The sequence below is a fragment of the Pecten maximus genome, chromosome 6 (assembly GCF_902652985.1).
Source record: "Pecten maximus chromosome 6, xPecMax1.1, whole genome shotgun sequence".
Classification (NCBI taxonomy): Eukaryota; Metazoa; Mollusca; class Bivalvia; order Pectinida; family Pectinidae; genus Pecten; species Pecten maximus.
Window position 1 is genome coordinate 14191442 of NC_047020.1, and position 24829 is coordinate 14216270.

Here is a 24829-nt window from a genome sequence, read left to right on the forward strand (position 1 = left end):
AAGGACGTAAACTACAATGTAACACCTCAGTCACAAGGATGTAACTACAATGTAACACCTCAGTCACAAGGACATAAACTACAATGTAACACCTCAGTCACAAGGACGTAACTACAATGTAACACCTCGGTCACAAGGATGTAACTACAATGTAACACCTCAGTCACAAGGACATAAACTACAATGTAACACCTCGGTCACAAGGACATAACTACAATGTAACACCTCAGTCACAAGGACATAACTACAATGTAACACCTCAGTCACAAGGACCTACACTACAATGTAACACCTCAGTCACAAGGACATATAACTACAATGTAACACCTCAGTCATAAGGATGTAACTACAATGTAACACCTCTGTCACAAGGATGTAACTACAATGTAACACCTCGGTCACAAGGACATAAACTACAATGTAACACCTCAGTCACAAGGACATAAACTACAATGTAATACCTCAGTCACAAGGACATAACTACAATGTAACACCTCAGTCACAAGGACATATAACTACAATGTAACACCTCAGTCACAAGGACATATAACTACAATGTAACACCTCAGTCACAAGGACGTAAACTACAATGTAACACCTCAGTCACAAGGACATAACTACAATGTAACACCTCAGTCACAAGGATGTAACTACAATGTAACACCTCAGTCACAAGGATGTAACTACAATGTAACACATGGTACCAAATCATGTACATTTATAAGGGTACTATTGTCCGAACACACAAACAAATACCAGTTGGTTTACTTCTTTATTGCAGGACACAGAAAAAGGCTTACAAACATATATTATGTATTTTTTCTCAAATATGTAAATATGATCAATATCAATAATAAATTACAGCTACATGTACCACATAAGATATCTGAAAGGTTGGAATCAAAACAAACCTATCTAATATGATAGTTTGTGTAAATTTACCCCAATATTTAAGTTATCATCCATTTATCCATTTTCATACAGCAATAGCATTAAAAAAAAGTACCATAAAAACATACTTTTTAAATGTCTATTTCAATTCCATCCATATTTGATCAAATCATTCAATATATACATCTTTTATTGACAGTTTTCTTTTCAATATCATATTTTAATGCCAAAACTCATTCAAACCATCCAGACTCAGCCTTTGTTTTTTCCTCCCTATATACAGAGTATTTGTAGAGTTTCACAAATAGGACTGAAATTTAATTAAAAGGTTAAATGAATTAAAGCTAGTTGTCTCTCTAAAAAGTGCCATTTCTTATCTAAAATCAGTTACTTTACTATAGTTTTATAGAAAATTCTGGTTATTAATTTTTCCACAGTTGGTAGGTTTGATAAAAGACGTTCGATTGTTTCAGTTTCTGTATTGCATGCAGCTAGATATTACAAATATTATTGTCTGAGACAATGATCATTTTCAAGTAATCATTTGGTGGGAGAATCAATTATCAGTTACTTCAGAGTTTGTTCTATATTGTACAAGTTCTTATTGTGTTCTCATTGTGTCCTCCAAAATTGTCCTTGACGTCGTTAGATGTGGGAACATGGCTAGGTGTTATTGGGGTTTCAGCAAAACGGGTTCACAAGCGTTCATACATCAAAATATATGCACTAGATTCATAAAGAGCATCCTGTTTTGTGCATCGTTGAGCTCTTGTATCACTAACAGTGTACCAAGTGTCCTCTTTAGGAGTGCTATTGTTATTTTTGCTGTGTGATTCCCTGTTTTCCTGTTCTTTCTTAATGCTGTCAGTGTCACCATCATTATCTGTATCATTGTCTTGTGTTTTTGTCCAGAAAGTCAACATTTCTTGGGCACACCTCTCTGGATCATTCCAGTCTTGAGTAAGGAACCTTGTCTTCAGATCTTCTTTGTGATGGCCAGTTGTCCGAACACGAGATGTGTAATGACCTCCTTTTATTGACCCATGGTGACATACAATACCATAGAGACGGTACCAGATGGCCTTATGGTCTTTGTCCTAATTAAACAAGCATGTTCAAAGTATATATACAGTTTTATGTTACCTTAATGAACTGCTTTGACATATATATTTACATGTATATATCTATAAAGGATGGTGGAAAGCATAATATGAAAGATTCTAATCACTTAGTTTCAAGAAATCATTTATTACATGTTCCCCATAACAATTAATTGATTACCTCAGGTATATATATAATTTTTGTGTAAATGATATACAGATACATATACACAATATTTTATCGCTACAAAAATTCTTACCCCTACCGCATATTTCTATACATAATTGTTTTCTACTTAATGATTTGAAAAGGTTCACAACCACAATTTTACAGTATTTATGAAGATTTTTTTTATATAATTTACTATAAATTATGAACTTTAAAAATTACATGGAATAAATTCTGTTGCAATTAGTTTAAGCTATCCCAATCAACTATAAAAATAGTATAATATATGGCCTTTTCAACATTCTAGAGCTCTTCAGTGATATTAGGCTCTAAAATGACAATGTCAATGGGTCTAAACAAATCTAAAGATATACATACAATAGGAGGTGCTCGTCGAAAAATATAAATTATTTTATGATTTTGGTTATAGGATTATTTAGAAAAACCTTTAAAACATGTGTATATTGTGAGCCGGTGCAGTAATTCAAAAGGAGTTTGAAGGAATAAATGCATAAAATCTGACTAACTGCGAAACCCACCAGTACATATTAATAAGGTATGAATAATGTGTCTTTATTTGATTTAGTAATACAAGTATGAAATTGCATCTTACAGCAAAATAGAGACAAAAGAAGTAAACTTCTGGAGAAAATTGACTATCAAATTATCGGACAATGTTTTGATAACTTACACCCAAAATTTCAAATGCCGAAGAACAAAATGGTGCGACGTCAAGATATTCCGGGTAACTCAAATATTCCTCAAATTTCTTTAGTTTTCCATTGTCCTAAAATTAATTGATACAAAATGACATGCATTGTACATGAAATCATTCATACATACAAGTAGTGTAATGATCAAATCATACATGTGTAAATATTACAGAAAGCTGATTTAAGCATATAAAAATGATCTCAGCGATAACAATGGTTTAAACAGAACAATGAAAACATCTTCAAATCAATTATGAACATCCAGAACTAGTTCATGATGATATATAAGGCTAAATGTGTGAACATCCATAACTCGTCAGTGATAATTGGGCTAAAAGTGTGGACATCCACAACTCGTCAACGATAATTGGACTAAAAGTGTGAACATCCACAACTCGTCAACGATAATTGGACTAAAAGTGTGGACATCCAGGCCTAGGGCTCGTCTGTGATAAGAGGACTGAGAGTGAGGACATCCAGGACTCATCAGTGATAAGAGGGCTGGGAGTGTAGACCGCAGGCCTCGTCAGTGATAATAGGGTGTAATAGGATCCCCTTGACACACCGAACATTACCTGTAAGCTGAACATACTGTATTTTGATATTTACCTTTGTATATCTGTTGAATTGAAACACCAATACAGGAGGTAATGAGAGAAGCATTAGCCTGGTTCTGGTCAACGTGTTGGTATCTGTGGTAAACATTCTGGTGTATTGTTTCCAAACAATAGGTTCACAGCTATATACATAGTGCAATACCAAAACTAAGAAAACTGCATGAACAAACATATAGACCATGTAGTACCAAACCATTTTGTTTGCTCACATGACCAAATTTATGCAAGTATCAATTACATGCTCAGAAACGGCTTGTTACTCTGTTATAGAATTGAAACACGATAAAACATTATACAAACTGCTGCTCTAGTGGATATGTACCATTCTAGTGGATATGTACCTTTCTAGTGGATATGTACCATTCTAGTGGATATGTACCTTTCTAGTGGATATGTACCATTCTATTGAATTGGATATGTACCGTTCTAGGGGATATATACTGTTCTAGGGGATATGTACCGTTCTAGTGGATATGTACTGTTCCAGTGGATATGTACTGTTCTAGTGGATATGTACCTTTCCAGTGGATATGTACCGTTCTATTTGATATGTACCGTTCCACTGGATATGAACCGTTCCAGTGGATATGTACTGTTGTAGTGGATATGTACCCTTCATGGATATGTACCGTTCCAGTGGATATGTACTGTTGTAGTGGATATGTACTGTTGTAGTGGATATGTACTGTTGTAGTGGATATGTACTGTTGTAGTGGATATGTACTGTTGTAGTGGATATGTACTGTTGTAGTGGATATGTACTGTTCTAGTGGATATGTACTGTTCTAGTGGATATGTACCGTTTTAGTCGATATGTAATGTTGTAGTGGATATGTACTTAGTGGATATGTACTGTTCTAGTGGATATGTACTGTTGTAGTGGATATGTACTGTTCCAGTGGATATGTACTGTTCTAGTGGATATGTACTGTTGTAGTGGATATGTACTGTTGTAATGGATATGTACTGTTGTAGTGGATATGTACTGTTGTAGTGGATATGTACTGTTGTAGTGGATATGTACTGTTGTAATGGATATGTACTGTTGTAGTGGATATGTACTGTTCCAGTGGATATGTACCCTTCATGGATATGTACCGTTCCAGTGGATATGTACTGTTGTAGTGGATATGTACCGTTCCAGTGTATATGTACCGTTCCAGTGTATATGTACCGTTCCAGTGGATATGTACTGTTGTAGTGGATATGTACTGTTGTAGTGGATATGTACTGTTCTAGTGGATATGTACTGTTGTAGTGGATATGTACTGTTGTAGGGGATATGTACTGTTGTAGTGGATATGTACCGTTCCAGTGGATATGTACCGTTCTAGTGGATATGTACTGTTGTAGTGGATATGTACTGTTGTAATAGTGGATATGTACTGTTCCAGTGGATATGTACCGTTCTAGTGGATATGTACTGTTGTAGGGGATATGTACTGTTGTAGGGGATATGTACTGTTGTAGTGTATATAGTGGATATGTACCGTTCCAGTGGATATGTACCGTTCTAGTGGATATGTACTGTTGTAGTGGATATGTACTGTTCTACTTGATATGTATCGTTCTAGTCGATATGTAATGTTGTAGTGGATATGTACTGTTGTAGTGGATATTACCTTTCTAGTGGATATGTACTGTTCTAGTGGATATGTACCGTTCCAGTGAATATGTACTGTTCCAGATGATATTCACTGTTCAAGAAGTTATTCACTGTAGATGATATTTACTGTTCCAAAGGATATTTATTGTTCCTGATGATATTCACTGACAAGAATATATTCACTTTGTTTAGATGATATTCAATGGTTTAGATGATATTCAATGGTTTAGATGATATTCACTGTTCCAGATGGTATTCATTGTTCTTGATAATATACAATGTCAAGAATATATTCACTGTTTAAGATGATATTTACTGTTCCAGAGGATATTCAATGTTCTAGATGATATTTACTGTTCCAGAGGATTTTTGCTGCTCTAGATGATATTCACCATTCCAGAGGATATTCCTTGTTCTTGATAATATTCACTGTTCCAGACGATATGGAAATTTTGTGAATTCTCAAATTAAAGCTTAATACCTATATCAACTATTTAAAGGATAAGTATAATGACACCCAGATCTGTATAGTTCCCATTGGGAAATCTTGAAATCGGACACAGACACCAAAATCAACGATATTCACTGTGATTAACTTGTGGAAAGCCAACTGTATATCACAGTGAATAGTGGTGTTTATGTTTATTAATCATTTACAGGTAAAACATGTGTATCACCTTTTTGTAGAATTCACACATTTGTCATATTCTTAATTCTTAAATGTTGCTGTTGTATGAAGTCTAGATGAAATGACTCTCGATGTAAAATGCGTTGGTGTAAATTCAGATGTCCTTTATAACACATGACAATATTAGAAAAATATGAAGAAGCAACTCATGTTGATCTATTCACTATATGTTTTTATATTATACTATTATAAGATATATTGATGTAATAAAGTTACCTGGTTCGCTTTTGCTCGGACAAAGTCTACATCTCAGATTGCCCAAATTTTCGTTTATGTCTGTCCATTGCGCAAGACCAGTCTCCAAGTCTGTCTGTCCCCGTCCTTTGGAATTCAAAGTGCGGAGACAAGGCAGGGTTTGCCAAGGTTGCTGCTGACCTTTTGAGTTCTCTACATGATTACCATGTGGCTTCAGCTGAAAATTTGTTAACAAACATTTGGAGAATAAAATCACATGTTTATACGTACATGTACATGCTAGTAATGAAACCATTGATCTAACTGATAACAGGAAAACATTTACTTGTTTACTTAAGAGTAGTTACTCCCTTAATAATCTTATGGCATGTAACCACAATACAGTATGATATACAAGATATTTTACCTATCTAGAACTTATAATAGGCGGTGCATCAGGTAATAAATACCTTTTGGAAAGAAGATCCTTTATAATTTTTTTCTGTTTGAACAGGGATACTGGTGAATCTCTGGAATGATGTCTCAACCTGTTAGAGAAAGGTGTTAACAAACTGCATGTACAAAGACAGTTCCACAAAATTGTGTTTATTATTATTGCACTCAAAAGCAACTGACTTATCACTTTTTGGCTGGAAACGTATAGTGTGTTTTGATTGATTAGGAACTGTTTTTGGTTTCCACCTCAAATACAATGAAATATTTGTGTTTTATCTATTCTTCATTAACATCACTTTATATACTTGTTGAGGACCTTTAGATTTTTGAATGCCAGTTTTACAAATTCTTTGTTTACAGTTCAGAATACATACATGCTGGCATGAACTGTATGTGAAGACGGTGACGAAAACGCCTCCAAATAGACGAGATACTGGAGATGCATTCATACACTGTTCTCGATCCTTAAGAGCTGGAAAAGGGAAAGTTTTCTGAATGATGAATACTGTATGGAATGTCATAAGCCACTGCCTGCTAACTGCCTTCTGCATTCATAAACTACTGCCTGTTACATACTACAACTCTATACCAACTGTATGGCAAGCCAAGTTGTCATTTATTCGCGGAACAATTTTGAACCAGTATTTTACCAAATTGAAAATGTTTATGAGATATCTTATAAGTTTATATCTTATTAAAAGACAGACACTTAATTGCTTTTTAAGATACTATACTATAATACATAAGATATCTAATAAAATATATAAGATATCTTATATCTTTTATAAAATGTCTTATCAACATTTTTTTATGAGATATCATATAAAGTATTGAAGATATCTCATAAAAGATATAAAATATTGAACTATTGAACGAGACTCTTGTGAGATTGGAAAAACCTGAAAGTTCGAGAATGACTTCTCCCTCTGTAAAGTAACGTTTTTTTAAGGCTCCCAGAACATTCATAACCAACCCTTTATCGCTAGGCACGGAGCAGATGTCGTGTTCGAGCAAACATCGAGTGGAGGAGAGTTCACTCAAAATCAAAACTCGTTCTTTATCAGATATCTTATATAATTTGATAAAATCCTGGATCAACATTGCTCCGTGAATAAATGAAAACATGGCTTGCCATGCAAATGCCTCATGCTTGCCATATTTCATTCGGGTGCTATTTCACTGATTGCTGCATTGGTAGCAGTATGCAAAATAAAGCACACAGCAAAATTTTAAAGGCCCACGGGTCACCTGAATTCTGCAATACAAAACGAATTTAACACATTTGGCCAGTGGGGCCTTACAGGGTCGATATCAAGTTATTTCAATTAAACTTTTTGTCAGTCTGCTATCAATGAATGCACTGTCCCAGTATCATAACCCTGGTCCTCTTGGTTATTGAAAAGACCTGAACACATTTGACCCCTCTTACCTCGAAAGTTGGTAAAGGTCATCCAATTGCAACAACGGCGTTGCTCTTCTTCCAAAGATTCTACTGGCCTAGTACCATGGCTCTGTGCACCTTGGTAACCAAGAAAAGTTGTTTAAAAATTAAGACATTTAACCCCTTTGACATTGAAAGTAGGTCAAGGTTACTAATCTAATGAAAATAAGTTAAACTCATATGTTGTAGAAGGCAGTCTTATTAAGTGGTTTACTACTTATCTGAAAGATATATTCCAGCGTGTTACTGTCAATGGGGCAGCATCCGGTTGGTGTAATGTAGCTTATGGTGAGCTCGAACCAAAACTTTTTCTTGTTATCTCACCTGCCCGAAGGGCAAGTGAGCTTATGCCGTGGTGCGGCGTCCGTCGTCCTTCCGTCCGTCCGTCCGTACGTCCGTCTGTCCGGCGTCAACTTTTTCATTCAAACAACTTCTTCTCAATAACCAAGAGGCACAGCGACTTGATATTGGGCCTGTAGCATGCTGGGGAGAAGGGCTACAAAGTTTGTTCAAATAAATGACCCTGACCTTCCTTCAAGGTCATATGGGTCAAATAGGCTATAATCTTCAAACGACTTCTTCTCAATAACCAAGAGGCCCAGGGACTTGATATTGGGCCTGTAGCATGCTGGGGTGAAGGGCTACAATTTTTTTTAAATAAATGACCTTGACCTTCATTCAAGGTCACATGGGTCGAATAGGCTATAACCTTCAAATGACTTCTTCTCAATAACCATGAGACCCAGGGACTTGATATTGGGCCTGTAGCATGCTGGGGTGAAGGGAAACCAAGTTTGTTCAAATAAATGACCTTGACCTTCATTCAAGGTTACATGGGTCAAATAGGCTATAATCTTCAAACAACTTCTTCTCAATAACCAAGAAGCACAGGGACTTGATATTGGGTCTGTAGCATGCTGAGGTGAAGGGCTGTATAGTTTGTTTAAATAAATGACCTTGACCTTCATTCAAGGTCACATGGGTCAAATAGGCTATAATCTTCAAACGACTTATTCTCAATAACCAAGATGCCCAGGGACTTGATATTGGGTCTGTAGCATGCTGGGGTGAAGGGCTACATAGGTTGTTCAAATAAATGACCTTGATCTTCATTCAAGGTCATATGTGTCAAATAGGCTATAATCTTTCAACGACTTCTTCTCAATAACCAAGAGGCCCAGGAACTTGATATTGGGTCTGTAGCATGCTGAGGTGAAGGGCTACATAGTTTGTTCAAATAAATGACCTTGATCTTCATTCAAGGTCATATGTGTCAAATAGGCTATAATCTTTCAACGACTTCTTCTCAATAACCAAGAGGCACAGGGACTTGATATTGGGTCTGTAGCATACTGAGGTGAAGGGCTGTATAGTTTGTTTAAATAAATGACCTTGACTTTCATTCAAGGTCACATGGGTCAAATAGGCTATAATCTTCAAACGACTTATTCTCAATAACCATGAGGCCCAGGGACTTGATATTAGGCTTTTAGCATGCTGGGGTGAAGGGATACCAAGTTTGTTCAAATGAATGACCTTGACCTTCATTCAGGTTACATGGGTCAAATAGGCTATAATCTTCAAACGACTTCTACTCAATAACCAAGAAGCACAGGGACTTGATATTGGGTCTGTAGCATGCTGAGGGAAAGGGCTGTATAGTTTGTTTAAATAAATGACCTTGACCTTCATTCAAGGTCACATGGGTCAAATAGGCTATAATCTTTAAACGACTTATTCTCAATAACCAAGAGGCCCAGGGACTTGATATTGGGTCTGTAGCATGCTGAAGTGAAGGGCTAGATAGTTTGTTCAAATAAATGACCTTGATCTTCATTCAAGGTCATATGTGTCAAATAGGCTATAATCTATCAACGACTTCTTCTCAATAACCAAGAGGCACAGGGACTTGATATTGGGTCTGTAGCATACTGAGGTGAAGGGCTGTATAGTTTGTTTAAATAAATGACCTTGACCTTCATTCAAGGTCACATGGGTCAAATAGGCTATAATCTTCAAACGACTTATTCTCAATAACCATGAGGCCCAGGGACTTGATATTAGGCTTTTAGCATGCTGGGGTGAAGGGATACGAAGTTTGTTCAAATGAATGACCTTGACCTTCACTAAAGGTCACATTGGTCAAATAGGCTATAATCTTCAAATGACTTCTTCTTAATAACCAAGAGGCCCAGGGACTTGATATTAGGCTTTTAGCATGCTGGGGTGAAGGGCTACCAAGTTTGTTCAAGTGAATGACCTTGACCTACATTCAAGGTCACAGGGGTGAAATCGGCTTAAATCTGTAAACAATAATTTTGCGAAAGCCAAGAGCCTCCGAGACCTGATATTAGGCCAATAGAATGCTGGAATGAAGGACTAGAAAACTGATCAATATGAATAAACCTAGCTTACTATGATATTTGAATAAAGAAGTAATCATCATAGTATTTGTAGAAATGACCTCAATCAACTTCAAAGTTGCTGTAGAGCCAGGTGAGCGATACAGGCCCTTTGGGCCTCTTGTTTTTATTAATGAGTTGCCAAGTCTAGCAAAATTTTCTAATTCTCTTATGTATGCTGACGTCAGTAAGTTTTCTACTGTATAAGAACGTTGTCAGGAGCGTTCAGGAGCTACATAGTGACATAGATAGAGTTATGAATGGTGTAATTTGTGGAAAATGGAAAGACAATGTGAGGAAGTGCTGCCAGGTCATTTTTACAACCAAAAAGAAATGTATCAATTTTAATTACAGCATGAATGGAGAGAGCATGAAGATTGAAAAGTGCATGAAAGATCTTGGTGTATGGTGTATGAGACGAAGTCTCAGTTGACCTATTGTGATTGCCTTTTGTCCGGCGTCATGCGGCGTGCGTCGTAAACAATTTACATTTTCAACTTAATCTCAATTACCAACAGGTAAAGAGCCCTGATATTTGGCCTGTATCATGCTAGAATAAAGTCCTTCATTCAAGGTCATATTGGAGTCAAATATGCTAAAATCTTTAAATGACTTCTTCTTAATAATCAACAGGCCCAGAGACCCAATATTAGGTCTGTAGCATGCTTGGATGAAGCTCTACCAAGTTTGTTCAAATGGACGACCTTGACCTTCATTCAGGTCACGGGTGTCAAATATGCTAAAATCTTTAAACGACTTCTTCTTCTTGATAACCAAAAGCCCAGAGACTGAACATTAGGTCTTTAGAACGATGGAACAAAGGGCTAACAAGTTTGTTCAAATGGATGACCTTGACTTTCATTCAAGGTCACAGGGGTCAATAAAAAACTTTAAAATTTTAAAGGTCTTCTTTTTGATAACCGAAAGGCCCAGAGACCCAGAGAAAGGTCTTTAGCATGCTGGGATGAAAGGCTACCAAGTTTGCATAAATGAATGACCTTGATCTTTATTCAAGGTCACAGAAGCCAAATATGCTGAAATGTGTCAAAACTGTTAAGGCCCACGTGCCTCTTGTTATGTTTTAAGGGATATATTGAGTTTGATTCCATGTCTTATGCTGAAACTTGTATGTATTTTAATCTTCCAAGCTTGGAATATAGGCGAGCATTTTAAGACTGTATTTTTTCTATTCAGGTGTGTGAATAGTGTATTTGACTGCACTTATATTTAGTTGCGCAAATGTGGTTTTTAGTACCTGGTCATTATCTACGATCATCTTGTTCCATTCAGTTTCTACTGTCAGAGAAATCGCATAAATATTAGAAAGTATAGTGTTTTAAATATGATTCAATGTAATTTTAACTAGTTCAATATTTTGTACATAGAAGTCTGTGTCATAACGGACTGTGATGTTTTATACTTGTATTTGTTATCCTATCTGTATCAAAGTGGACCCTCGGGTCTGTAGAGTTGGAAATAAACAGATAAAACAAGTTTTGTAGCCCTTCATACCAGCATTCTACTCACCAAATCTCATCACCCTAGTTATTGACTGGAGGTTGTTTGAAAATTTGAAGTATAAAAAACTTCATCTTTAGGCAAAACAACTTCGTCTTTAGGCAAACTATACTTTATTTCATAGATCAAGATGCTTTTATGATCCCTTGTACTTCATTTCAGTGTCATGTTAGATAAACGGTTAGGTCACATACTGAGTTAAACATCATTTACACAATCAGCGGTATTCAACTTGAGAGTTTTTAATTGTACTCATGACTTTTCAATGACTTTTCGTGAATTTATCGGATAGCCATTAAGCAATATGTAAAATATAAATGACCACATGTATACCTTTTTCGTGTGCATGATCACCGGATACCATTTTCTGAAATATTATGTACAATACATTAGAATACATATATTAATTTCATTTCTCTAAATCTTTTATATCTGAGCTAATACAAATGAGAAACAATGTTTCTTTTATTTGTTCGGGTGGTTTACTCCTTAATCCTTGGATTAAGAAAATAGATAAAACAAATAAAACAGGAAACCTAGAACAATGACTCCAAATTAAAACATCTTTAATTAAGTGTCTCATTTCTCTATGAAGCATTCCGGACAATTTCGGACCACTTTCTTCCTTTTCATGCTTCATTTTAGTTTCTGCAATTGCAATTTGGAATTTGATATGTGGCATTGTCAAAATGGAGTTGCAGATCGGTAGCAAACCGTGTGTCAATATTTCATTTGTGCTGAATTCATGGTCCTGTACAGAATTCCCATCATAAACTGTTTTCTAGATTATTTTTTTCGCTACACCTTTGCATAACAATTTGTAATTTTGCATGCGACTTTACCATAATGTATTACAGGAGTTTTATACCTTTACACATTAAAAAATCTCAAAATTATAACAGCCAATTACATTGTCTAAATATGATTATCTTTAGTGTATAAGTATTTGCTTTGTCTGTCCACCTACCAGTGATAAATCTTCCAGTCCATTTATAACAGTATTGAATAATTCATAGCTATCGCGCTGGTTGTGGCCCTGGAATATGTCATTGCTGTTAAACAGAAAAAAGGTGGAATCCATGTATGTGCATCATTTGTTTCAATATCATATAGCAACATGGACATTCATGGACAACAGTGACGAGAAAACAAAGGAAGCACCAAATAGAAAACCACACGGACAACAGTGTCAATGGGGAAACAGAGGAAACATGAACAGTAAACTGTTACTGAACAACATTGACAAACATGACAACATCAAAACTGAGGAGACACCAAATAGAAAACCACAAGGACAGCATTGACAACGGAGAAACTGAGGCGACACCAAATAGAAAACCACGTAGACAACATTGACAACGGAGAAACAGATGAGACACAAAATAGAAAACCACGTAGACAACATTGACAACGGAGAAACAGATGAGACACAAAATAGAAAACCACGTAGACAACATTGACAACGGAGAAACAGATGAGACACCAAATAGAAAACCACGTGGACAACATTGACAACGAGAAACAGATGAGACACCAAATAGAAAACCACGTGGACATCAGTGACAACGGAGAAACAGATGAGACACCAAATAGAAAACCACGTAGACAACATTGACAACGGAGAAACAGATGAGACACCAAATAGAAAACCACATGGACAACATTAACAACGGAGAAACAGAGGAGACACCAAATAGAAAACCACAAGGACAACATTGACAACGGAGAAACTGAGGAGACACCAAATAGAAATAATAACTAACAATTTTAAAACATTAACAACGACCGAATAGAAAGGGTAAACACTTGTTTAAAACAATTACGAAAAAGGTTATACAAAAGTATAACCTGATATTTTTGGCTTTTTGTCCTGTTTTGAAGCGTGCGAAGGGTCTTATTGTCGGAGAAAACCTACCTATCTATAAAATAATGCAAATATATACAACAATGTAATATCGGCAGTTGATCACGAACTGGATTAGTTTCAAAACAGGCAAATTGATAAAACAGTATGTTACAGTGTATTATATTGATTTGTCGATACCTTCGTTTTGTTATTACTAGGACATATCTAATTGATGTAGCTTACGTACAGTTGTCGAATATCACAGAGTATGGCTTTTGGTAATGTTTCTGGCACACGCTTTCCATCCTGGACATTCTTAACCAGTGCTAGTAAGGACCGATCTATCCTTGGGCTTGGCTGTGCAAAAACCAATTGTAAGCATCAACGTAGAAAAAGAAGAAATACAATCTTTATTCTATTCTGTTTTATTTGTCAATTCACAATAAACAATATATTTTTTCTCCCTTTTTATTTTATATCATTTGATCGAATTCCAACTGATGTTTTCACAATAGACTCTATTGTCATTGTGATACGATGTTATGTTTTATCATGTCTATGCTGTTATATAACGTCAACCCCTATATATAGACGTCAGATTTATATAAGTGTCTTGACACTTGTCTCTGATTCCTTTTTGTATCATTTATATGTCGTAAGAAGAAGAAATACAATCTTAAGGTAGACCGACCCTTCTGTGACGTCACAGACATGAGTCCGGCGATCCGGCGTCCGGCGATCCGGGCCCTTGATTATATTCACGAATAGTTACATCTGGTTTAATTTTCAAGTCAGCTGGGAGATAAATGTTTAGGCCTACAGCACGATGCGGTCAAGAGGTAAAAGGGTCAGTTTTGTAAAACTAAAAGACTAGGTAAGGCTTATGCTTTCAATGAAGTGAGAACATAAATTAAAGAGGCTTACCCGCAGACGGACCGGTAAACGGCACATCTCCGATCACTAAATAAACTTCAGTACACGTTTCTATGTGACAAAATTAGAGGCTTTCCGACTTTATTTCTTGAAAACAATTACAGAATATGTATTTAAAAGACGTTTTAAAACTCAACCTGAGAGGGAAATGTATGGAATATAACGGCAAATCTTCTTTGTAAATCGCCGCTGCCTATGAAGTTATCACTGTGCGGCACTGTGCACGTGGTTGTTTCTTTGATGTGTCAATCAAATTAGACTCCACTTTATAGCGGGGACTTATTGCGGGTTGCGATTAAATAAATAATATTAAAAAATGAGGTTTTAATATCACTTTTCAGCGTTTTATAAGGAAAATAAAACGAAAAACTCAACAATTCCAACAATTTGTCATGTGTAAAAAATCTTTTTCTATTAGCCAATTTTTCTGATCTCTCTGCGGGCAAGCCTCTTTAAAGATGGTCCATTGAAAACAAGGACAGCGCCGATGTATCACATAATGTGCCAATGTGTGACGACCATATAACGTTAGTTACAGTCTCGGCGGAGACAATTTATATCAAGTCAGGAAGAAGTTAGCACATCTCCAATTTATGGCAATGTAGAACAAGAGGACACTTCATGGCGCACGGGCCGACGCATAGTGGAGTTGGGGACTTTGGCCGATGCTCTAAAAGCATGTGCACTTTGCGGCAACCAACAATTACTTCAGTATGTACTCCATCTGTGAGATTGTATATTGTTAGGGGAACGTAAGTTCGGCCTTGCGCACTTTACATGTGATATATTGTTATTCAGAATGCGAGGTAGTCAACCATATTCCAACCGCGGGTAGACACAGAACAGAAAAAGGAGGAAACGCACGGGACTTATGGGCGAATTAGCAAAAAATGAGAGGTATTTTTCCTGTCAGTTATCCTTGCAAGTTATAGCCAATTTATCATTTTGTTCCGTGGTCGGGTTATTTTCCTTGAAGGACATCATTATCACATCAAAAAAAAAAGAGAAAAAAATATCCCAACCGATCTTCCGATCCCGTCTTCGGCGTTCATTTTCTATAGAAATTATCGTTGCCCGGGTGTAAAATTCATCGATGCCCAGGTGTAAGCACCGGCGCCCGGTCAGTACGATTGAACCCGGTGAGTAAAGGCTGATTCCCTGAACGCCTACATTTTGAAATAACACCCTACTGACTATGTTTGTACAGTAATGCTAGTGTCTTGGTTTTCTTTAGTTTTTTTTTCTCAAGTGATTTCTACAGGTAAAATACAGGTAAAATATCTCAGGTTAATACAGAACATGTATGAAACAGACTATAATTACCCTTCCTTTGATGTCTCTGCCTATTGTTCTAAATATGTAGGCGTTCGGGGAACACACCGTAAAATTTCTTAGTGTTGGCCCCAATGGTTATGAAAAGTTTGAGTCCTGACATATATTACATTACAATTCCTGTAAACAACATTCCAATATTTTCTGACAAATGATGATGTGAAATCAGAGCTTAAAATAGAGGTTTTTAGCTCACCTGCCCGAAGGGCAAGTGAGCTTATGCCGTGGCGCGGCGTCCGTCGTCCGTCCGTCCGGCCGTCCGTCCGGCGTCAACTTTCCATTCAAGCAACTTCTTCTCAATAACCAAAAGGCCTAGAGACCTAATATTGGGCCTGTAGCATGCTGGGGTGAAGGGCTACCAAGTTTGTTCAAATGAATGACCTTGACCTTCATTCAAGGTCACAGGAGTCAAAAAGGCTAAAATCTTCAAACGACTTCTTCTCAACAACCAACAGTCCCAGGGAGTTGATATTGGGTCTGTAGCATGCTGGGGTAAAGGGCTACCAAGTTTGTTCAAATGAATGACCTTGACTTTCATTCAAGGTCACAGGAGTCAAAAAGGCTAAAAAAAAATTAGACGACTTCTTCTAAATAGCCAAAAGACCCAGGGACTTGATATTGGGTCTGTAGCATGCTGGGGTGAAGGGCTACCAAGTTTGTTCAAATGAATGACCTTGACCTTCATTCAAGGTCACAGGAGTCAAAAAGGCTAAAATCTTTAAACGACTTCTTCTCAATAACCAAGAGTCCCAGGGACTTGATATTGGGTCTGTAGCATGCTGGGGTGAAGGGCTACCAAGTTTGTTCAAATGAATGACCTTGACTTTCATTCAAGGTCACAGGAGTCAAAAAGGCTAAAATCTTTAAACGACTTCTTCTCAATAACCAAGAGTCCCAGGGAGTTGATATTGGGTCTGTAGCATGCTCGGGTGAAGGGCTACCAAGTTTGTTCAAATGAATGACCTTGACTTTCATTCAAGGTCACAGGGGTCAAAAAGGCTAAAATCTTTAAACGACTTCTTCTCAATAACCAAGAGTCCCAGGGACTTGATATTGGGTCTGTAGCATGCTGGGGTGAAGGGCTACCAAGTTTGTTCAAATGAATGACCTTGACCGTCATTCAAGGTCACAGGAGTCAAAAAGGCTAAAATCTTTAAACGACTTCTTCTCAATAACCAAGAGTCCCAGAGGCCTAATATTTGGCCTGTAGCATGCTGGGGTGAAGGGCTCCCAAGTTTGTTCAAATGAATGACCTTGACTTTCATTCAAGGTCACAGGAGTCAAAAAGACTAAAATCTTTAAACGACTTCTTCTCAATAACCAAGAGTCCCAGAGACCTAATATTTGGCCTGTAGCATGCTGGGCTCCCAAGTTTGTTCAAATGAATGACCTTGACTTTCATTCAAGGTCACAGGAGTCAAAAAGGCTAAAATCTTTTAAACGACTTCTTCTCAATAACCAAGAGTCTCAGGGAGTTGATATTGGGTCTGTAGCATGTTGGGGTAAAGGGCTACCAAGTTTGTTCAAATGAATGACCTTGACCTTCATTCAAGGTCATAGGGGTCAAAAAGGCTAAAATATTTAAACAACTTCTTCTCAATAACCAAGAGTCCTAGGGAGTTGATATTGGGTCTGTAGCATGCTGGGATGAAGGGCTACCTAGTTTGTTCAAATGAATGGCCTTGACCTTCATTCAAGGTCACAGGGGCCAAAAAGGCTAAAATCTTTAAACAACTTCTTCTCGATAACCAACAGTCCCAGAGACCTAATATTTGGCCTGTAGCATGCTGGGGTAAAGGGCTACCAAGTTTGTTCAAATGAATGACCTTGACTTTCATTCAAGGTCACAGGAGTCAAAAAGGCTAAAATCTTTAAACGACTTCTTCTCAATAACCAAGAGTCCCAGAGACCTAATATTTGGCCTGTAGCATGCTGGGGTGAAGGGCTACCAAGTTTGTTCAAATGAATGACCTTGACTTTCATTCAAGGTCACAGGAGTCAAAAAGGCTAAAATCTTTAAACGACTTCTTCTCAATAACCAAGAGTCCCAGAGAGTTGATATTGGGTCTGTAGCATGCTGGGGTAAAGGGCTACCAAGTTTGTTCAAATGAATGACCTTGACCTTCATTCAAGGTCACGTCGATCAAGTATGCTTAAATCTTTAAATGACTTTTAGTGAAAAGCCAAAGTGCAGAGAGACATTATATTGGTCCCGTAGCATGCTTTCAAATAACTGCAGGATCCATATATGAAAAGATCACTGCATTGCAGGTGAGCGATTTGGGCCCATTGGGCCCTTGTTTTAACCCATAATAGCGTGTTATTACTGGATTATGCAAGCGTTTGCGTGACAGTAATGCTACTTTTCAACAATATGTTTACAAAATGGGTCTATAGAAAAATGACTTGGGCTATGGGATTTCAATTTTCTGTAGACGAATTACATTTGTACATGTATAGATGTTTAGATGTAATACATAGTTTATGTTACAATGTGTTTACATGTTTAGATTTAAATTTTTTAAAAAGGGGGGTATAATCACCCTATTATATTTTGGCCTAGTTTGTAGCATTTTTTGTGTGTCATTCTTTAAATTACCGCCCCCCTCCCCCCCCCCCCCCCCCCCCCCCCCCCCCCCCCCCCCCCCCCCCCCTAAAAAAAGTCTAAAATCTGAAAATGTGGTAGTATCACATAGCTGCGCTCTTCTAAGGCTTTGCCTTCATTCAAATTACATTATCGCACATAGGTTGGAACGCTCGACACTAGAGACTCGAGCAACATTGTTTAGCGCTGCAAATGAAGCTCATATTGGAGTTCATATTGTGCATGTTCTGGCATTCTGTATCACCGATACGCTTCGGTTGACATGGCGTATTAGAAGGAAGCGTCTGAAGGACCGTTAGTGTAATGTTCTAATTTTCATCCGGAAAAGAGGAAAATATCCGGAAAATGTTAATTGCGTTTGTGAAATCAAACAAATAAAATTCTTTTAAAAAAAAGAAAGCACCAGTAACATAGATTACAACATAATTTATGAAAGAAAATGGTAAAGATTTAACAAAAAAAATCATCAATCTCAGATTCCAAAATAACTGCTCTAATTTGGTAATTTGAGCCATACTTGAAGCAAAAGTTTTGGGGTACCAGCAAAGTAAACGGCCATATCAATTTTTCACTAAAAATAACAGGTTTTTCGTATAAAAATAGCCATATTTTGTTAACCACCCAAAGAATCTTCTCTTTTTTCGATAATTATGAATGATATTGCTCATACTGATGATATAAATAGGATATAAACTTCTTTTTATGCTTGAAGTGAATGTTATCGGGGAAAGATAAAATCTACCAAAATCCTTAAAAATATGGTTCAGCTATTAATTAATACGTATCTTTATGTGGCCCTGGTAGTAAAACGAACGTGGTGACATATGTTTTTTATGTGCTTTTTGTGATAAGAGCATAATTAACATTGAAATAAAAATAAAATTAAGGAGATCTATCAGAGGAAACCCGAAGGGTCGGTCTACCTTAAGTTAGTATCAAATATCAACATTATCATGCAATGTATTACATGTACAATTTATTGTTTTTATACATCAACAGATTTCATGAATTGAATGAGTGTTTTTTGTTTTTTTCCCCAAATAATTTTTATGCTAAAACTTTTATCAATATTACCGTGTTCCCTCCGTTTGTTTTTCGATCTTCATAGTTTCGTTGATCTGTACAAGTTAGATCATCCGGACCTAATGATTCTGTGGATGTTTGTAATTGTTCTCTGAAGTTTGGTGTCCAGCAAAGAGCCTGTGAATATGAGACAGAGATGAATTCCTATTTCGAAGTTTCATAAGGAATGATATGTATCACATTTAATCCTTGGTCACATCAAATGGTCAACATATATCAGAGCGTAGTCATACATGCAGTCCATAGTACACTCTGTTGCGTTTTAACCTCGCAACTTTTTTTCATCAAAATTAGCAATTGTACGAAGCGAATCATTAGGTCTAAGGTTGAAATAAAATAACAAAATGTTGACAAGAGAGTGAGAGGTTTACCTGCAGAACCGCATTCATATAGCATGTGTTTCCAACATTAGGTATGCACTGTAAATATATCGATATAAGATTAGACAACGCACTGCCTGGTGAGACAATACAAGTATATAAATACTTATGATTACTTAATGTTGTTATTTATCATGATATGACTGTCATAAATTACATTTTTACTTAAAAATAAAACAATAACTATGATATAACTATGAAACCATAATTCGAACCAAACATCGATTAAACGAGGGCAAAATATAAACACAAATAAAGATAAGCCAAAGAACTCGTCCATCCGTTTGTCAGGATTTGCTTTCAACATGATATTTTTTTAAGGAATGATACTATTTTGATGAAACATGATTGGTAGACTTATAACCCCACGCTCAAGTTTGATTATTGTCATATTCCGCGCATATTTAATGGGGCTTCTTTGATTTGATTGACTGATTGCTTTAAGCACACTGTCTTTTGAAGGAATGGTCAGACTTTGATAAACCATGCTTGGTAGTCTTATTACCTAAACCCCTCGCTCAAGTTTGATTATGGTCATACTCTGTGCATATTTAAACCATATTTAGTTAAAACTATCTAGTATATAAAAAAAGGGAGAAAACAAGTGTGATCCGCTTATTTTGATAGTTAACTGTACAGTATAATATGTTTTTAAATAGTTACTTATTTTGTTTATTACTTTTACAGGAACTTGATGGCTGAACACAAATACACGTTACAATGTACGATTCTAAATGCTTTGAGTGAAGTGTTTCATGTTTTTATGCATGCACAGTTGCCCACTTTAATTCTATGTGCCGGAGTAACCACTAATAGTCCTAAATGCCTGAATGTTTTGGGGTTTTTTGATGAAATTTAGTCTAACGTTGTATAAACGGTGGGTGTTGCCCCGGTGTGGCCGAGGGGAGGAGACGAATAGGGGAAATTGATGAAGATCCTTTAAATCCCTACATATCCTGAATGCCCTAATGTATTTTCATGACATTTGGTCTAGAGCATAATTGGAAGAAGGAGATCTAATGTGGTATGAACGAAGGTTGTTGTTCCTCTGGGACCGAGGGGAGGAGCCAAATAAGAGAAATTGAGGTAAATCCTTTAAATCCCTACATATCCTGAATGCCTTAATATATTTTGATGAAATTAGGCCTGGAGATTTATTTGGCACAGGAGATGTAATATTGTATAAACGGAGGGCGTGGTTCCCCTAGGGCTGAAGGGGCGGGGTCATATAGGGGGAATTCAGGTAAATCATTTTAATCCATACTAGTCCTGAACGCCTGAATGTATTTTGATGAAATTTTTACGCTCTTGGAATGGGAGAAGGGGGCCAAATAGGGAATTATAGCAAAAAAAACACAACAGATTGATAGGGTTTGGTCAACCTGTACTAACAATTGGTGGAAGAGGCAGTTCAAAAGCAGGAAAACATTTTATATATTGCTCAAGTTAGAGTATTTTGCCATTATTCCTAAAAGGTGATCGATACATGCCCTCTGGACCTCTTTTTAATAGAAATGATGGCGGAATTCAAAATTAATGATTAAATCTGATTATTGTCAAAGGTTGATAATTAAATAGTAAAATGAATAATTACCGGTATCGTTTCTCTCTGTTGTAATGTCCCACAAAACCAAACCTGCTATAAAGAATATAGATAGTTCCTTAGTATACCACGAAAGTTAAGAACCAAGATATAGTACCTGGCACTACCACAATATGAAATTATCTAGTTACAGAAACAACGAAAATACATAGTAAAGGCAGACAACATCATGACACAAAGGAGACCAAAAGACAATACAAGGTCACAATTAAAACAGAAACGACTTATACCGGGAGTTGTAACAGACGTTCTGGTGTCACATTTAGCATATGTGAGACATACAAAATTGTAGATAAAAACAAATAAGAGAGATGACAGACACTTTACGCTATTACCACTTTTAAAAATGATTTTCGAACTCGTGACCTAGAGGTCGATGGGAACTGATTACTGATCATTGAACTCCTCGTAATTATAAGCCCAACTTTATCCCATCTACAATATGCACTGTATATGATTCTAAACTCTCAAATACAACCAAACATATTGCAAATAGCAATGCACTTTGTCAGAAATATTTGGTCATTAACCATAAACTACATCTCAAGCTTGATTCACATGCTTTCTTGGAGACATTAACTATAAAGAATACAATTATCAGCTTTCATACGTTTTTATGTAAATAAAAAAAATGAATGCTTTTACAGGCAAGACTAAATTACATTCCTTAAACAGTGAAATGTATTTTGAATATGGTAATTTAATACCATATTGAAGATCACTCTACAAATATATCGGATTGATGAAAATTGATCATGCAGTAATAACGACAATACAGTCAAGTAATTTGTCGAATTTTCGAGGCAATCTGTCCCTTTTTATATCAAGACACAAGTAAACAACAAACAATCACACATAGACACAGAACATGGAATAGCCACACAAGTTAAGTGGACATACAACGAACAATATCGCCATGAATCTGATAATGATCCCTTCGGGCGACAATTGATTTGCCGAAGACCGATTATAATTAGACGGAAACATCTTAGTTAGTGTACAGCTGGTTACAATGAATACATAAATAAAAAAATAAGTTTCTATTGTTTGTACACAGAATACGGCTTTCTGGTTGGTTGAGATTTTTGTTCATACCTCTATGGAAAAAAAAAGATCCGAAAATGACGCGAAAAATGTGACGTCACAATACAGCCATTGGCGTTGCGTAATGCTTTGTGAAAAGAATCCCTTATCAGTTAGATTGTACATGAAACATGTTTTAAGTTTGAAAATCAATTTCAAAAATTAATTATAAGCGTTGATGTTAATACAAATTTTTTGAAGTTAAATAAAAAAGATCAGATACGGTTGTTATAAGCATATCAGATGCGGTTGTTAATAAACAGATCCGATTCGATTGTTAATCATAGAAGGAAATAAAAATAAGGTAAAGAGGCAAAATGCAAACATAAGGTGTCAATAAACACTTAACAAATGGGTAAATATAGTGTACAGCAAGCAGTGACTCCAATCACTACCAGTAATGTACACAGAACATAATATATATCATAAATGGTAAGTAATTGCCAGCAAGCCACATGATACAAAATCATATCAACCACGCTACATAAATAAGCACCGTGACATAAACAACATTTAGCATGAACTATAACAAAATAATACAAATAAAAACCGAGCAGTACTAAAAACATCTAGCGTGAACACAAGAAGCAATTGCAGAAAGCTGAAAATGAAGGAGCTGTCCTTAGCTCATTTGGCAGCCTGTTCCACAACCTGGCTGCCTCAAAGCGGAACGATTTCAATTCAAACCTGGTGGTGTTCACTCTTGAAATCTTGTCTGTATTTTCTTTCCTGCGATTATAAGAAACATTTTAAAGTATGATAGGATTTGAATATGTGTACAAGATTTACACTCTAAAACTCTTGCGCCATCAACTTAATGCTAAAGTCTTGTTAGGCTCGTTTCAGGGGACAGTAATTCGACAGATTAAACAAATAAAATTATACGCCTTTGATAGAGCGACACATTCCGTGTATTTGTCATCATAAATTGATATAATGACATATTGATATATCATTATATGAATATTTATCGTTCGATCTAACAAATCGCACAAAGCAACATTTTGAACACGATATTTGCAAAATGTGCTTTTTTTCTTTTTTTGTTTTTTTGTTTTTTTTTGTGCATTGTGCGATACCCCAACTGTATTTTTAGTTGGTAACTTCCATATTATGAAATAAATTCAGAAAGATTTAAAAACTTTTTGCACCTTTCTGTTAAATCAAAATGATGTTGGATAGTTTGTATAATTATGAAAACACCTTAATTAATGAGTTATAAGAAAAGTTTACATATACATAGTGCAGCGACTTCTCTGAATTCTGATACATTGATTTAAAGTCATGGCGACTGTTGAAATTATTACATAAATATGATATAAAGGGAGGCATTTGAATCAAAGAAATGCTCAGGACATCTGATCGTAGTAAGAAGGGTGCTTTCAATACAAATGATTTATTTGGGGCCTTTTTCAGAGATTTTCACCTTTCACTTCAAACAAGGTTGACCTTGTGAGCAAACGCAATGATTATCAATATATGTGATTCAAATTGTGTCCCCCTGAAGCATGCCTTTTTTGCATGTTTTATTGAAGATTACAAAGAGCTTTATACATTATGTATCAACAACTAAGGGCCAAGGTACATAGTGACATAATGTATCCTAACAGATGATAAAGTTGCTTTGTTAAATTGCACCATAGTAGTGAGTTATATCACTGATATCAATGAATTTGCTAAATAGATGACCCTAAGCTTGAATGATGCATCCTCCAGGAAATCTTAAACATAAATTATTTACTAGGAGTCTCCATACCTTGAAGCACATACACATGCTAAAAAAAATAAGAATGGTCACCGGGATCGACCAGATCCTGCCCCATATCTTTTCCATGAGGTCCCAGTTTTTGAGGGGCGGATCCCCAGCAGTGCCTTGTACGTGGTGGGGAGAGACAGAAACACTGTCCACGTCGTCATGGAAATGATTGGCACAATAGGGAATGGTAATTGGCCAATCCCTTTTGTATAGTGAAGAATTGAGTTCCGGCATTGTCTGTTTATACCTTTCCACGGAAGTGTCTACATGACCTATCGGAAATCCGGTACAAAACAAACATCCATATATAACGGTGAAAAATCCGAGTGTAGCAATATAAGGTACAGCCATGGTCACATTCAAATGCCTTTATATCTTTGTATACCTATCTGTTGGGCGCATCACAAGCTTCCTGTGATACTTTGAACCAGTA

General features: G+C 36.4%; 1 protein-coding gene across 3 annotated transcripts; it reads right to left on the reverse strand.

The window, feature by feature from the left end:
- Positions 1-766: 766 nt before the first annotated feature.
- Positions 767-24829, reverse strand: LOC117329039 (ubiquitin carboxyl-terminal hydrolase 16-like). Of its 3 annotated transcripts, XM_033886727.1 has the most exons (15): positions 24397-24829; positions 23328-23369; positions 21549-21593; positions 19946-19993; positions 19566-19691; positions 13869-13978; positions 12743-12827; positions 12109-12142; positions 7844-7933; positions 6789-6886; positions 6429-6506; positions 6001-6196; positions 3483-3565; positions 2852-2947; positions 767-1988 (listed from the first exon to the last, which is right to left on the reverse strand). In XM_033886727.1, exons 1-15 carry the CDS (start codon positions 24745-24747, stop codon positions 1587-1589), a joined length of 1884 nt encoding a protein of 627 aa, XP_033742618.1. In that variant the 5' UTR covers positions 24748-24829; the 3' UTR covers positions 767-1586. The 3 variants fall into 3 exon arrangements, 2 of the variants coding, with proteins under 2 accessions (XP_033742618.1, XP_033742620.1); XM_033886729.1 differs by lacking the exon at positions 7844-7933; XR_004533094.1 differs by lacking the exon at positions 767-1988 and having other exon boundaries at positions 3483-3612.

Bases quoted from the DNA above. Each gene is read 5' to 3' on its own strand.
- LOC117329039 (XM_033886727.1), bottom strand. From the start codon at position 24,747: ATGGCTGTACCTTATATTGCTACACTCGGATTTTTCACCGTTATATAT. The intron at 19,692-19,945 runs GTAAACCTCTCA...TCATATTCACAG, and splicing joins ATATGAATGCGGTTCTGCAG to GCTCTTTGCTGGACACCAAA. The intron at 1,989-2,851 runs GTAAGTTATCAA...TTGTTTAATTAG, and splicing joins CGGCATTTGAAATTTTGGGT to GACAAAGACCATAAGGCCAT.